This window comes from Pristis pectinata, chromosome 7 (assembly GCF_009764475.1).
Source record: "Pristis pectinata isolate sPriPec2 chromosome 7, sPriPec2.1.pri, whole genome shotgun sequence".
Taxonomy (NCBI): domain Eukaryota; kingdom Metazoa; phylum Chordata; class Chondrichthyes; order Rhinopristiformes; family Pristidae; genus Pristis; species Pristis pectinata.
Window position 1 is genome coordinate 28,641,069 of NC_067411.1, and position 16,506 is coordinate 28,657,574.

At 43.2% G+C, this 16,506-nt stretch overlaps 1 protein-coding gene across 1 annotated transcript in view; it reads left to right on the forward strand.

Annotated features, from left to right (window-relative positions):
• Window positions 1-16,506, forward strand: part of LOC127572305 (ephrin type-A receptor 5-like) — a 250,984-nt gene that overhangs the window by 183,754 nt on the left and 50,724 nt on the right. The window contains 2 exon segments of the mRNA XM_052019383.1: window positions 7,211-7,335; window positions 12,903-13,062. Coding sequence (XP_051875343.1) covers window positions 7,211-7,335; window positions 12,903-13,062 — 285 coding nt within the window.

The following is a 16,506-nucleotide window of genomic DNA, read 5'->3' on the forward strand; positions in this document are numbered from 1 at the left end:
TGGGTCTCCCCATGCCTTTCTGCTATGATTCTTAAATGGATGAGCTCATCACGCCAGTCACATTTCCACTTGTGCCTTTCCATGGTTGATTTATGCAGAGAAAAAGTCTTGTCAAGTACTTCTCTCTATAATTAATAGTCTTCCCCATAATTAGGAATTGTGATGCTTGGGAAATGCACATCATTCTCAAGTATGAGCCACTAAACTAGTTGGTATTATCAGACAGCAGCTTTGCTGTGAACTTTTGGTCACCTTGTCAAATATCTGAGCCAGTTAATTAAATACAAATCCATTAAAAACTTCAATCATTCATAAAAATGCACTTCAACTGACCCATAAACCTGTCTGATTTGTGCTGAAACTTCATTGAATAAATACTTTCCTTGAGGCCAGCATTTCTAATGGCCTATAGTTTGGTTGTGTTCCTTTGTGGAGCTTGCATTGTTCTGCAGCAGACGTGAACCTCCCTGACGTTGCTAAGTCTCCCACCTTCAGTATTGTTCTCTTACAGAAGGATCTATTTACATGGATGTCCACTGCCACAACATACATTTCTGGTGTGGGCCCAGCTGTTCTATAATCACTGAAGTATTTCCATGGCTGGCACCTGTCTTCTTCTTGCATCAGCAATGTGTAGGGGTGGACATTGTTTATGTTAAAAGACAGCACTGATCTTTCTCTCCATAACACACTCCCCTTACACTAACACACAGACTGGCTTTGGACACCCTCATTCTTAAATGCCTGGTTTATTGATCACACTCTTCCCTGTCACTTCCAACCACACTCTTCTTATCACTTCCTTACGTCTCTCAAGTGCTCCTTCACTGTTTCTGCACCTTCAACTTCCAGAGCTTCTTGACCTCAACAATGCAACATCCCTGACCAACCATTAGTCTTCCTAAATCATTGGAAATACTCTCAGATCTTAACCTCACGTGGACTATTGACAGGGTCCTAACACCTGTCCTTTAATTCTTACAGAATGAATAGTCTTGGACATGGAAATTCACACATTCAAGAACACTGCTGTGCAGTTGAAAATTGGCTTACCTGAGGTAGAACAATGCTGCACATATTCCTGACCCTCTTAGTACCAGTTGGGACTTTTCAGAAAGATATTTGCTTGTGCCAACACCTTTCTTCTAGTGAAAAACTCACTCTAATGGGCTAACACTCAACATCCATTCTTTGAGCTCATGGAGGATAGAATCTCCTGCAAACTCTGATTCCTGGGCTACTTTGCTGATGGAACTCATGGTCACTATCAACTTCTTTGCCTCAGGATTGCTGCTGATCTTTGCCACAGGTCACAATTTCACTGATGCATTAGGGAGGTCACAGAAGGTCCATATTTAAGGACAGTGGGTTACCTCCCCAAGGCACCAGTGAGCAGGAGGATGCAGAGCGACGTGAGGAGTTCATAGCATGCTACCCCAATGTACAGATATTCCCCTATGTTACTGGCAACCTCCTGCTAGGAGAACGTTGCTGAAGCCCAGGAGGGCGAGAGCATGTCCCATGAAAGCTCCATTCTTCACCAGTTTCTCCAGGTCCCTCTGATCCCCTGGCACCACTCTCCCACTCCTCCCATTGTATTTAACTAACATCTCACACCACTGCTTACTTTACAGGAGGTCACTTGAGAACTGGCTGCTGAGTTCAGTGCCGGCAATGGTGAAAACCTACACTCGGTCAAAAGGGTAGTGTGTGCTGAAAGGGACACAGTACAGTGTCAGACAGAAAATCCTGACAATACAGATGGGGACTCCTGCAATTGAAGATCATGATGTTCATGGGACTTTCAAAGAGTCTTGGGGGTGATACACAATGCTGCTTTAACATCATTAACATGGAATAAAGCAATGTCTGGGCCTCAGACTCTTCTCTCGAGTTTTTGTGGTTCCAGGGGAAAATGGTAAGAAATGCTCCAAGTCCCAGGTGGCAGGTTTTCCATGTTCCAACCAGATGAATACTTCCAGACAACCACCCAATGTCTTATTAGCCCCCAGCCCCTTCTCCCATTGCTTCCCAATGAAGCATGAAATTGGACAATTGTAACTCAGGCAACCAGCCTAAACCCATCCCATGCCTGGTCACAATATTTCTGCCAGGACTAATGCACAAATTTCTGATGTAATAAAATTGTGTGTTACATGATAAAACACCCGCCTGTGTAAAACATTGGGAGCCACGTCACCTTGTGTGACTTCATTTATTTAGTAGGTACACAGTGTTAGAATTAAAATAGCTTCAAGCACATAATTCTGTTGGAAGTTGCTGGCTGCTAATTGTAATTAGTCAACGAAACCCATTGATGTGAAAATGCAGCTGTAATTGAAACTCTAATTAGTTCTTTTTAAGAGTCTTGAGGAGTACAGTTTTCTTTCTCTTTGGCCAGCTGGTCTACAATGTGCTGAACAGCCTTCCTGATCTGTTTATCTAATGACCTTGTGTATGCTGCTTTGTCCCACTTCCCCCTCCCAATATGTAACAAAGAATGTGCCTATAATCACTGCAAGGGAAGGCCCAACAGTCTTCCCTTTGTTGTTTTTGGAGTGGCATTAAACAACAACGCTGCCTTTCGACAGTAAATGTTAGTGACCACTAAGGCAGCTGCTAACTAAATTGTTTCATGTTGCAGAGGTCACTTTTCAAGGTGTTTAGTGTGATCCTTAGCGTGGGAAGGTTGCACCTACTTCTAGCTCCTACCATCAAATGGTTTACAGTTAAAGAATGATAGATCTCAAGCCAAGTAATGTTGAGTTTATTGTCATGTGCACAAGTACAATGAAAAACTTGCTTGCAGCAGCATCACAGGCACATAATTACAGACAACACACTGAATATAAATTATACATAATATATACATAAATTAAACCAGAAAGTGAAGGGTGATAAAAAAAAATCTGTACAAAAACAAGATGTGCAAGAGGTGGTTTGTAGTGTTCCATTGCTGAGGTAGGATTAGGGTTGTGCAGATCGATTCAAAAACCTGATGGTTGTAGGAAAGTAGCTGTTCCTGAACCTGGTGGTATGCAACTTCAGGCTTCTGTACCATCTGCTTGGTAGCAGCGGGGAGATTGCATGGCCCAGATGCTGGGACTCCTTGATGCCACCTTCTTGAGGCAGCACCTCCTATAGATGCTGTCAATGATGGGGAGTGCTGTGCCCATGATAGACCGGGCTGTGTCCACAAAGCTAGACTCACTGATTCTTAGTCCCTCACAACACTGAAACACAAATACAGTTAAAATATAGAATAGTTCAAATTGGTAATATGTCAACATTCTTGTATTAACCGACAATGTAAACTTTCTTGTCCAGAATATAACATGTTTATGATTTTGTTTCTCATCATCAGTCTCATCAACTTTATGATGACATTTTATTATTCTCCCGTCAACTGTCCATTTCCTCCCATAGATGCTGCCCCACCCATTGAGTTCCTCCAGCAGTTTGTTTTTTGCTCCAGATTCTAGCATCTACAGTCTTTTGTGTATCCAGAAAACTGAAAGGTTTTGTTGTCTTACCTGCAAGGGGTCAAAAAGCCTTCAATGGAAATCATTTTCCTTGATAATATGAATAATTATTACATGATGAAACTAAAGGACAGATTATAACATCCACTGTTCTAGATCACTAGAAGTATCAGCTCACGATAGGTTAAAATTGTTTTTCTCCAGCCTGTTCCGTTATTAACAAACTTTGAATGGAATTGAAGCCCTGTTGAGAATACAGTGAATGTTATGAGTTTGAGGCTGGCAAACTTTCCTGTTTTCAGTTCTGCATTACTAGAGAGGAGAGAGAGGGAATAAAGCAGAGCATGGTGCACTTAACGTTGGAGAACCAGCTCTGGGGAATGAATCAAATCCAGGTTTAGACTCTGCTAAAGCTCCCCCATGTGCAATAGCTGACCAATAATCAGCTCAGGCACATTCACAAATAATTGTCAGGTGGCATAAAGCACTGATGATCGAACCACAGCTTGGTGAAAGCCAGAGCACTTTGGACTTAGTGAAGGAAATACACACAGGCAACACAGACATACATGCAATTATATGCACATACATGCACACACACACTCACTCAAACAGACACACCCCTACAAATGTGTGCACACACATGCACACACAAACACACACACTCTCGAACAGACACACATACACATGTGTGCACACATGCACACAGAAACAAACACACACACACACACACACACACACACACACACACACACACACACACACACACACACACACACACACAAACACTTCCAGAGAAGTTACAAGACAGTGAACAGGGCTGTCCATCTGACCAATCCATTCATTATATGACAAAGATATTGACACTGATTTTAAGTCTTGGCCTTTTGTTCAGATTGAGATATTGATCATATTTAAAAACTACCATTTTTCTGGTTTTGCACAACTTCAAGACTTTTCAACAATCATGCACTTGAAAGAAATTAAGAAAAATATTTTCCAATGTATCCTTTTGTTAAAGAGACTGAGTTACATCTTTAAGAGATACAGCCTGGTTTTAAGGAGTGCTGACTGGTCATTATATTGTCCTCCTTCTGAACACATGTTAACATTGGCTTCATGCTACAAAATGCCAATATTCCAACAGCATTTTAAACATTCATTTGTAACAAGTGCCAGACCAAATGAACTTTAACTTGCTCCCTGGAGACCTGTAAAAATTTCAAGGGGAATTACAACCCATGCCGGGCCAACACCCCGTCGCTCCTGATGTAGTCAGAAGTAGTTGGTGCTGCCGGCAATTGGCATGTTTTTTTTATTTCAGGAATAAACTTTATTCATAACAAATACATACAAATGCAAAAACACAGTGCATTGCTCTGTTTACATTTGTAGTGTTGTTCAGTCCATACATTCACAGTGGTATCTGTTCTATACATTGGTAGTGTTCACATACTCTGTGTGCACAGCACAATTGCCATTCCTGCACCCTCTTGGTCCAAGTATTTGAGAGGTTTCTGCCCCAGAAATGGACCCCTCAATGTCCAATGACCAAAGAACCCTAGGCTGTGGTCCTTCCCCACAAAGTCTTTGCGTTGGCTGCACCAAGCTTCATTGCATCCCTCAGCACATAGCCCTGCAGCCTGGAATGTGCCAGCTGGCAGCACTCCCTGATGGACATCTTATTGTGCTGGAAGACCAACAAGTTTTTGGCAGACCAAAAACCATTTTTCACCAAGTTGGTGATCTTCCAGCAGGACGTGATGTCTGTCTTGGTGTGCATCCCTGGGAACAGCCTGTAGATCAGACAGTCCGTTGTCATGCAGCTGCTCAGGGTGAACCGAGACAAGGACCCTTGCATCCTTTTCCACACCCCCTTTAGCAAATGCAGAGTCCACAAAAAGTTGGTGATTATTTCCTCCCCACCACAGCCATCCTGAGGGCAGCTGGCATTGGGAGTGAGATTCCAACTGTACAGGAAGGACCTGACTGGGGGGGCCCCTCTCACCACCAGCCAAGCGACATTTGGTGCTTGTTGGTGAGTTCTGGCAATGAGGTGTTCTGCCTGATGATTTGAACAGTCTGCTGAGGGAACCACCCCACAGTATCCATAGAGTTCCTGTCCCACAGTATCTGCAGGACATTCTGCGCTGACCACTGCCTGATGGACGTGGTCCAAGATGTTTTTCTGAAAGAACTTTTCTACGAATGACAGGTAGTGCAATAATGCCAGGCTGACTGGGACACTGTGTGGCAATTGCCCCATATCTCAGAGACGAGGCCGATGAGTGGTGAGCAGTCCTTAAAGCTAGACTGCTAGACATAAAGCTTCTTATCCAAAGAGCAGAAGAACCTTTTCAAAGTTCATTCCACATGCATTGACATTATAAGAGAGACTGTGGGCTCTGATATTTTCTGATGTTGCAGTGGAGAGTTTGGAGAGGAGAGGTAAGATTGATTCACTGCTCCCCAGACAAAGGCTCGAGAGAAGCAGAAGGTGAAAGCTCTGGAGATCACTGCCAGGAGTCAAGCCATAGTTCCTGACTACTGTGCCTCACATGAGTAATCAAGGCTACTGAATGCTCCTTCAATTCCATCAACAGCCCTCACGTCTGCTCAATATATCACACCCCCTTAACTCATCAACCAACAATCCATTGATCAGAGACAGGATATAACTCTAATAGGTTCCTTTTGCTCTCAAAAAATTAACTCCAGTAACCCTCGAACACCCAGCCTCATTTACCACATGGGCACAGTAGCATTATAGTTGTTACTGGACAGATGTTCAAGGACGTTGATGAAGAGAATTCCATTTATCTCCCACCATGGCAGCTGAGGAATTTAAAGTGAAGTGAACATATAAATCTGGAATTCATAAAAAGCTGGTCTCGTAATGGTTAGTATGAAAGTATTGGCTGGTCTCAGTAATGGTTGGCACAAAACTATGAGCTGATGTCAATAAAAGTTAACACAAAACTACTGGCTTGTGATTCAGAAGAGCCATGCTTATCTGGTCAGGTGTGTGCGTGACTCCACAATCACCATCATTAATTCTTAGCTGCCCAGTTCAGTTAGGAATGGACGATAAGTGTAGCATTGCCAACAATGTCAATGAATCAACTAAAATAACCTGCAGTCATCTGCCCAACCATGAGAGGCAGACCACTCAAACACGTTGCGCAGTGACATCCCTCCCTTCTGCAGGCACGATGATGTAGAAACGGAAACAGCGGCAGATGAGAAGAGGTGAGCATGCACAGCTCACTATTAGACTTGACATTCAATCTACCAGGTGTTGCTGGGTTTATTCAGAGCATTCATCACATGCAATGTGCACAGTGGGGTTAATTTTGCAGTCTGCAAGGAAAGGTTAAGGCCTGTGTATTGAAACACTTCCATCTTCCCTTTCTGTTGACTAGTGTTTCACCACACACTTCTCCAGATAGTACTATCTTTTACCAAAAAAGATTGTTACAAAATTACTCTCATTATATTTTGAGAATATTTACACTTTTGTCAATCAATATGTTTTGTAGTTACTGTAAAATTATATTTATTATCTCATACCTCAAGCAGTAGAGTGGTCCTGATCTTTTGTTACGTTATTAGGTATATTATGCTGTTGAGTGAAAGAAGGAAAATGATGAATTGCAAACAATTAGACAGTTATCTTTGTGATATTTTGTCTCAATAGTGGGTCAGTAATGTACTTTTCTTTTTTGCAGCACCTTCACCAATCAGTGTTGTCAAAAAGAAGAAGGTAGCCAAAAATAGCATCTCCTTGATGTGGCAGGAACCAAACCGACCCAATGGCATTATACTGGAGTATGAGATCAAGTATTTTGAAAAGGTAAATTGTGATGCCTGAAACAAACCTTGATCTGTACTTCTGTTGCATGGCTGTGATTTTCATTGATAAATGCTGGTATAGATTTTTTGATAAACGCTTGTGTCAATTTGGGGTGACTAATAATTACTGGTTCTTGGTTCACTGATTGATAATCATTGGCTCTGAATTATTGGTTCACAAGTATTGCTTTAGATTAATTGGTTTGTAAGCACTGACGTGGATTCTGATCCCAATCCTGGAATATATTCAAAATGACCATGAGATTTTTCATTTCCTACAACTGGATATTTCCAGACGCAAGACCTGAATTGACTCCTGGCAGCGAGCGACTCCTGGGATGATCCCAACAATCAGGAGGACTTCTGAGCTTTATATTAGGGGTAGGGGTGAAGAGCGAGTCTCTGGTGAGAGTGTAGGGCCTCAAACAGGGCTGGATGGCAAAGTGATTGGAACTAGTGAAGGGAGAAAGCCACAGGTTGGGGTTGAGGGGAGTGCAGAAAGGCAAACCGGAGGTGAAAGGCTTGAGATTGGCACTGTGTGGTGGGAGGGAGGGAAGGGGGTGGGATGGAGGAAGAGAAACTCAGTATTCTGGGCGACACAGTGGTGTAGCTAGTATAGCTTTTGCCTCACAGTGCCAGACACCTGGGTTCAAGCCCAACCTCTGGTGGTATCTGTGTGGACATTGCATGTTCTCTCTGTGAAAGTGTGGGTTTCCCCTGGGTGCTCTGGTTTCCTCCTAAATCCCAAAGACATAAGATAAAATAAGATAAGATATCTTTATTAGTCACATGTACATCGAAACGCACAGTGAAATGCACCTTTTGCATAGAATGTTCCGGGGGCAGCCCACAAGTGTCGCCACGCTTATGGCGCCAACATAGCATGCCCACAACTTCCTAACCCCTACGTCTTTGGAATGTGGGAGGAAACCGGAGCATCCAGAGGAAACCCATGCAGACACGGGGAGAATGTACAAACTCCTTACAGACAGTGGCTGGAATTGAACCCAGGTCGCTGGTGCTGTAGTGGCTTTACGCTAACTGCTACATTAATTGACCACTGTAAATTGCTCCTAGTGTGTGGGTGGGTGGTAAAATCTGGGGGGAGGGAGTTGAGGAGAATGTGGAGGGAATGAAAAATAGGATTAATGTAGGATTAGTGTATGAGGGTGGTTGATGGTTGGTATGGACTCAGTGGGCTGAAGGGCCTGTCTCTGTGCTGTATCTATGACTGTACGACAGTAAGGAGGAAAATCCTAGGGAGTGGTAGAAGAGGGAGGCAATGGGCAGGGGAATACCAAGATGGAGGCTGAAGGGGTTGGAAAGGCAGTAGGAAGGGGATGGACCACATTGGTGACGGAGGGGTAAGGGAGGGTTAGAAACCAGAGAGAGGTGGTGATTGGGATGTTTTGATGGAGGGTAGCCATGGGAGTGGCAAGGTGCAGTTGGGTAGTCCAGTTGTGTCAAGTGGGGAAGAGAGGCTTCAGTCAGCAGGGGAGAGGCTGAAGACTTTGTTGGGAGACATGAGGAAGCAATTCTCCTTCCCCTGGACATGAAGGAAGGGTGTAATAAGGCATGCATTCTTGTAGCTGGCATCTTTTCCTGTTGGGATTTTAAATCCTTTGAAAGTTTTTTGTGTGTGGGGAAGCCCGTATGACCAGATACGTTAACGAAGAGACCCAGTGCACCACCACTGGAGCACCTGGGGAAACCCACAAAGTCGCAGGGAGAAAGTGCAAACTCTACACAGACAGTGCCAGAGGTCAGGATTGAACCTGGGTCACTGGAGGCTCTGCTACCTGCACCACTGTACCACAAGAGATTGGCAACACATTCCTCATGTTAAACTGATTGACTCACCCACCGAACATGCCCCTTTGTGCCTCCCAGCACATCTACCCTGCCAACAGAGTGAATATGGAGTCTGGTGACTTTGAAAAAAAAATTAAAACCATCTTTATTACCACTGCTGCTGATAAAACATCAATTGTCCAGTTTTGCACTTGTATTGATCTTGACAATAGCTGCTCCCTGATTAACAATATGTATAACCTTCCTCAACTGTATCTTTAATTACTGAGCAATAATAATTCACAGAAATGGGTCATAGAATTCATAGTCATGGAGTCATACAGCATGAGAACAGGCCACCTGGCCCACTGTGCCAATACTGGCCATCAGGTACACACCTATACCAATCCCAGTTTCCAGCACTCAACCCCTGGCCTTCCCTGCCTTGGTGATTTGAGTGCTCATCTAAATACCTCTTAAACATTGTGATAGTCTCTGCCTCCACCATCCCCTCAGGCAGTGTGTTCCAAACAAACAAACCCACCCCCCAACCCTGGGGGACCAACTCCCCCTCAGATCCTCTATACACCTCCCACCCCTTACCCTAAACCTATGTCCTCGGGTTATGGACACCTCTGCCTACTGTCAGATCGGGTTATTTTTGAATCCACAGGTTCTTTCAGGAGTCCAGTAATGAGTTGAAAACAACTTGGTGCTTCACAAAGTTTTATTGGAAAAGTTTAAAACAAAGAAATAGTCACAGAGCACGGCACTAGCTTTGATGAGCCGAGACAAAGGGAACAAAAGATGAGCTTGGACCGGGGGGTGGGGGGGGGGGGGGGTGGTGGGGGGAAGAGGAGAGCAAGAGAGAGATTAACAAAAAGCGACACCTTTTATACCTGAGATAAGAGATGCTCTTTAGCTAACACTAGTCCAATCAGGAAACCTATTAGATACTTGTGGCCAAACCAACCAATGAAAAAACCACATATTCGCCTGATGGACAAACCAATAAGCTAGCAAGTGGCCATTCCTTGTGCAGTCACTTGAGGTGTATTAAACACTATACATGTTAAAAGGCTAAATAAAAACAGTCGAATCCAACACTACCTTCAACCCTGTCCTCATAATTTTGTATATCAGATTCTGCCTCAACATTCTCCACTCCAAGGAAAACAAACCCAGTCTCTCCAGTCTCCCCTCATAACTAAGATGCTCTATCCCTGGCAACTTCCTGGGCCATGTCCTTTGCACCCTTTCTAGCACAGTCACAGGGTTCTGCAGTGCATTAAAACACCAGCCCTTCACCAATGGAGTCCAGTGTAAACAGGCCTCCTGATCAATGGGGTCAATGTTTCCTTTCTGTGCCAGCAATCAGTGCCCTAAATGAACTACTGGTCTACTGTCACCACCAAAGCAGGATCTTATTTTGTTCCTGCCCCCGGAGCTCTTGATGTGCACTTTGGATGTGAATTGTGGAAGGAGTGAGAAACTATAGACAGGTGAGCCTTTTGTCAGAGGTAGGGAAGTTACTGGAGAGGATTCCTAGGGATAGGACATATGAGCATTTGAAAAATCATGACCTAATTAAGGACAGTCAGTAAGTTGTGTCAGAATTGGCTTGCCCATGGAAGACAGAGGGTAGAGGTCGATGAGACTTATTCTGGCGGGAGGTCCATGACTAATGGTGTTTCACAGGGATCCGTACCGGGACCTCTGCTGTTTGTGATGTAGATAAGTGACCTGGATGACAATGTACATGGATGGGTTAGTAAGGTGGTGTTGTGGATAGCGTAAAAGATTGCCAAAGGATACAGTGGGATATAGATCAGTCGCAGATATGGGTGGAAAAATGGTAGATGGAGTTTAACCTGACCAAGTGTGAGGTGTTGCAGTTTGGGAGACCTAATGTGAAGGAACAGTAGGTACACTGTTAATGGCAAGACCCTTAACAGTGTTGATGTTCAGAGGGATCTTGGGGTCAAAGTCCATAGCTCCCTGAAAGTGGCTGTATAAGTTGATAGGGTGGTAAACAAGGCATATGGCATGCTCGCCTTTATTAGTTGAGGCACTGAGTTCAACAGTCAGGAAGTTATGTTGTAGCTTCATAAAACTCTAGTTAGGCTGCACTTGGAGTATTGTATTCATTTCTGGTCACCGCATTATAGGAAGGATGTGATGGCTTTGGAGAGGGTGCAGAAGATGTTCACCAGGATGCTGCCTGGATTAGAGGAGAGGTTGGACAAATTTGGGTTGTTTTCTCTGGAGTGACAGAGACTGAGGGGAGATCTGATAGAAGTTTATAAGATTATGAGAGGCATAGATAGAGTAGACAACCAGTATCTTTTTCCCTGGGTCAAAATTTCTTATACTAGAGGGCATTCAGTTAAGGTGAGAGGGGATAAGTTCAAAGGAGATGTGCGAGGAAGTATTTTTACACAGAGCGTGGTGGGTGCCAGGGGTGGTGGTGGAGGCAGATACGATAGAGGCATTCAAGCGGCTGTTAGATAGGCACATGAATGTGCAGAGAATGGAGGGATATGGACCTTGTGTAGGCAGAAAGGATTAGTTTAGTTAGGCATTGAATCACTAATTTAATTAGTTTGGCAGAACATCGTGGGCCGAAGGACCTGTTCCTGTGCTGTACCGTTCTATGTTCTATGAGCGAATGATAACAGTATTTGGTGCTTCTATCTGGGTGTTAATCAGCCGTTGCCCAGTGTAGTATCGGCTGTTTAAATCATAGAGCCACCAAGTTGAAGTTTATTGTTGTCGTAGGTATACATACCCAGGGTATAAATGCCATGAAAATTAGCTTCTTGCATTAGTAGCACAGTACATTACAAGACAAGGACAAACATAACTTAACAAAAACAAATTAACATAAATTATACATAGCTTACACGTGTGCAAAATTAACAAAAAATAAACATAACAACACTAGTGCAAGATGGAGAGAGTGAAAACACATAGTCTGAGGTAATATTAAGTGTCAAGAACCTGATGGCAGTGGGGAAGAAGCTGTTGTTGAACCTTGAGGTGTGGGTCTTCAGGCTCCTGTACCTCCTGCCTGATGGCAGCTATGAGAAAAGAGAATGGCCCGGATGGTGGGGTCCCTCATGATGGATGCAGTCTTCCTGAAACATCACCTCTTGTAGATATCCTTGATGTGGGGAGAGCTGTACACGTGATGGGTTCTAATTCACTGAACCCCATTTTGTGCTGAACTCCAGGTGAATTTCACTCCCTCATCTGCCACTATGTGCTTCATTTCATCTGCCCTTTTAACACTGGTACTGTTTGTGGTGGAGAGCACGGTATCTATAGTTGGTTCATGTGGTCAGTTAATTTTACTGTTTTATATGTTTTAGAAGATGAATTATTAATGTGTGACAATGCAGCTGCCTTTAGACACTGATAAATGCAGCAGAGAAGGAGTGCTCACCATGCCAAATCTGTTTGTGTTTGTGATTGTTTCTCCAAGAAGGATGTGGCCAAAAACAGAAGCAATGTTGAGGACCCTGTATTGCTTTGAAGGTAAAAAGGTATTAAGAAATAGTCAATGCAGTGAAAAATATACTGACGGATTTGCAGTTAAAAATATTTCCAAATGATGCTGTAGGTCTCCAGTGAATTTAAAAACTTTACTGGTGTACTAACGCAATAACATTCAGCTAATAATCGGCAAGTTATAATGTCAGTGTGAAGTGACAGGCAGGATGTGGGCTTATTGTTCATTCTGCTATGTGTTCACTTGTGCATTCCATTATCTCTAAGGATCAGGAGACCAGCTACACCATCATTAAATCCAAGGAGACTGAGATCCTGGTCGATGGTCTGAAGCCCACCACAGTGTACATCTTTCAGATACGAGCCCGGACAGCCGCAGGCTACGGGGGCTACAGTCGGAAATTTGAGTTTGAAACCAGCCCGGTGTGTAAGTCATTTTACTTACTATCGATCTTGTCAGTCGCTACAATAGTTTCTGCTGATCTGTTAAGATCGAGTACCATCTGCAGTTCAACCCCCTTTCAGCATATCCCTTTCTGAACTAGCAATTGCCTGTGAGTTCATATGGAATTTAACAGAAGCCTAGTTACAAAGATTAAATATGTAATCTAAGCAGATCATCACTTTAAATATTACATGGGGAAATTGGTGCGAGAAAAGTGATGGTAATAATAAATTGTAATAGCTGGAAGTGGTACTTCCATCAAGAACTGAGAAATGGAGCTATTTGTAAAAGGCTTCATGTCAGTTGGTGTGTTTGCACTGCTGAGATAAATCAAATCTCCAGATTCAATTAAATATATCATTTTGCAGAGTGTGAAAGTCTGGGTTTGCTTCTGATCGCCCACTTTTGAGGTTTATGGAGAGGCTGTTGGGGTGCTTGTTGATAGTGGGAGGTGACCTAGCTTCAGTTATTGTAGCCGAGCCCCCTGCTACATGTGAGCAGGCGGGAGATAGTTTACTGCAGTGGGAAGGTTTTGTTGAGTTAATGCAGAGCAGTTGCCTGACATTGAGAACAAACACCTCACAGGAGGAGCTATGGCGGTGGTTGATTGCACACTCCATAACCTGTTGTTGCAGGCGTTAATTATTTGCAAAAATTTCAATTAAAGTATTTAATGATCTTTATTTTTTATTTACCATATATTTAGCTTTAATGCCTTCATGTAACCAAGAAGGTTTCAGATCTTCAGTGCTTTGAGGAAGGAGAGGAGGGTCACCAAAGTTAGACTGATCACTGTGTCCCTCTCAGTGTCTCCCTCAGATGCTACTTCAGCATGAAGCCTGCTAATTTTCAGAAGGCAGGTCCTCTCTCACATAACACTGGGCTTTTCTGCTTCCAAAGCAGCCATGTGGACAACTGCTGAGGTAAACCTACACCTTATGAAAACCAGACAACTGCCAAATGATTTCTACAATTACTGTCCCCCTTGCAATAGACTCAACATTTGAATGAAAAATCAAATGAGTTGACTCAACTCCATTTGAAAAATTGCAACTTGTAGATTATCATTCTGGTCTCTCCCATAAGTGTAGCTCTATTTTTGCTAACTTATGCTACTGTTGACGAGGAACGTCTCACTGACTGCCTTCTGCATTTCACGTTAATCCTAGTGAACTGCTTGTTGTACTTTCAGAGATATCTAGCTGATGATTTGTACCTGCAGCTTTGAGGTGATGCTTCCGTGTCGGATGGTGATTTCTTTAATATTGCGCCTTTGTTTAGAAGAGTCAGCAGGAATAATTCAGGAAATTATAGGCTGGTGAGCCTCACATCAGTGGTAGGGAAATTATGGATTCAATTCTTAGGACAGGGTTTACTTGCATTTGGAAAAACATGGACTTACTGAGATAGTCAACATGGCTTTGTGCAGAGGTTCTGGTTCACAAGTTTGATTGAGTCCTTTGAGGAGGTGATGAAGATGAGTGAAGGTAGGCTAGTAGATGTTGTCTACATGGCCTTCAGCAAACCATTTGACAAGGTCCTCCACTGATGTTACCTGTCAAATCTGGTTATTTTCGGATCTGCAGGTTCTCTCAGGAGTCCAAGAATAAGTTGAAAACAACTTGGTGCTTCACAAAGTTTTATTGGAAAAGTTTAAAACAAAGAAACTTTCACAGAGCACATGGCGCTAGCTTTACTACTAGGAGATGAGCAGAGACAAGGGAATTAAAAATGAGCTAGGGCCGGGGGGGTCGGGGGGGGGCGAAGAGAGCAAGAGAAGCAAGAGAGAGATAGAGGCAAGAGAGCAAGAAACAAGAGAGTAAGAGAGTGATTAACAAAAATGATACCTTTTATACCTGAGATAAGAGGTACTCCTTAGCTAACAATAGTCCAATCAGAAAACCTATTAGGTACCTGTGGCAAAACCAACCAATGAGAAAACACGTATTCACCTGATGGACGAAGGAATAAGCTAAAAAGTAGTTATACTGTACCTTGTACAGCCACTTAAGGTGTATTAAACACTGTACGTGTCAAAAAGCTACTTAAAACAGTCGAATCCAACATGCCTGACCTGCTGAGTTCCTCAGATTCAGATTCCAGCTCCAGATTCCAGCATCTGCAGTCTCTTGTCTTGATATTCAAGGTTCCTCATGATAGGCTGATCCAGAAGATTGAGTCACATGGGATCCATAGTGAGTTGGTAAACTGGATCCAAAATTGGCTTGGTCATAGAAGACTTAGGGTAATGGTAGGAGTATTTCTGACTGGAGGTCTGTGTTCAATTATGTTCTGCAAGGATGTGTGTTGGGATTTCTGTGTATATAATACACAGAGAGCGGTAGGCGCCTGGAACACATAAAAGCAGATACATTGACAACATTTAGGAGGCATTTTGACAGACACATGAACAGGCAGGTAATGGAGGGACATAGACCATGTGCAGGCAGACGGGATCAGTTTGCACCATGGTCAGCACACATGTAGTGGGCCAAAGAGACTGTTCCTGTGCTGTGCTGATCTATGTTCTTTGTTCTAAGGATAAGATTAAGGTGCTCTCATGTGGAATGCAAGCCAAGATTCCAGAATCCAGGTGGTACTCACATCCTTTCACAGACCAAGGTTGTATCGTCCATTTCTTGGTCCTTACAGTTGCCTTCAGCTAGATTACAGGCAGTTGTATCTCAACAAAAGAGTCTTCACAGTTCTTATCTCATATACTTTAAAGAAAACAATCCTAAAACATTGCCCTGGTGCACATTTTCACCAGCAGAAAATATTTGGCATGGATTTTCTGCCACTGCCTTGCATTTCCCCACCCCTTTGACTGACCCTTTCCTGTGACTTTGGAGGGCATCAAGAGACTCATAAATTGTTCCCACCCTAAAGGATGGATCAAAGCAGCCATGTGGGGGATTCACAGGGTTCTTTGTACAGGTGGAATGCGCACCGATATTCTATTCAGTGTAGGAACGTTGAAGGTGGGCTACCTCTAAAAGCACCACCTGCCATATTGTTCAGTCTGACTTGTCCCCTTATCCAAGTGGATGGCCAATGTTATGTAAGCTTGCAGAAGTGAATTTTGCACAGGTGATGTGAAAATGTGTCTGGATATCTTTGGCTTGATGCTATGTATGAGACATTGTGAAAACTACAGAATTCTGGAAATGTGTGGAAATCAAAATGGCAATTTGATAAATTGGTAAATTGGCTTATTATTGTCACATATACTGAGATACAGTGAAAAACTTTGTTTTACATGCCATCCATACAGATCATTTTATCACTCAATGCAAGGGACCATCCATACAGATTATTTTATAAGATCAGTGCAAGGGAAAACAATAACAGAATGCAGAATAAAGTGTTACAGTTACAAAGAAAGTGCGGAGCAGGTAGACAATAAGGTTCAAAGCCATAATGAGA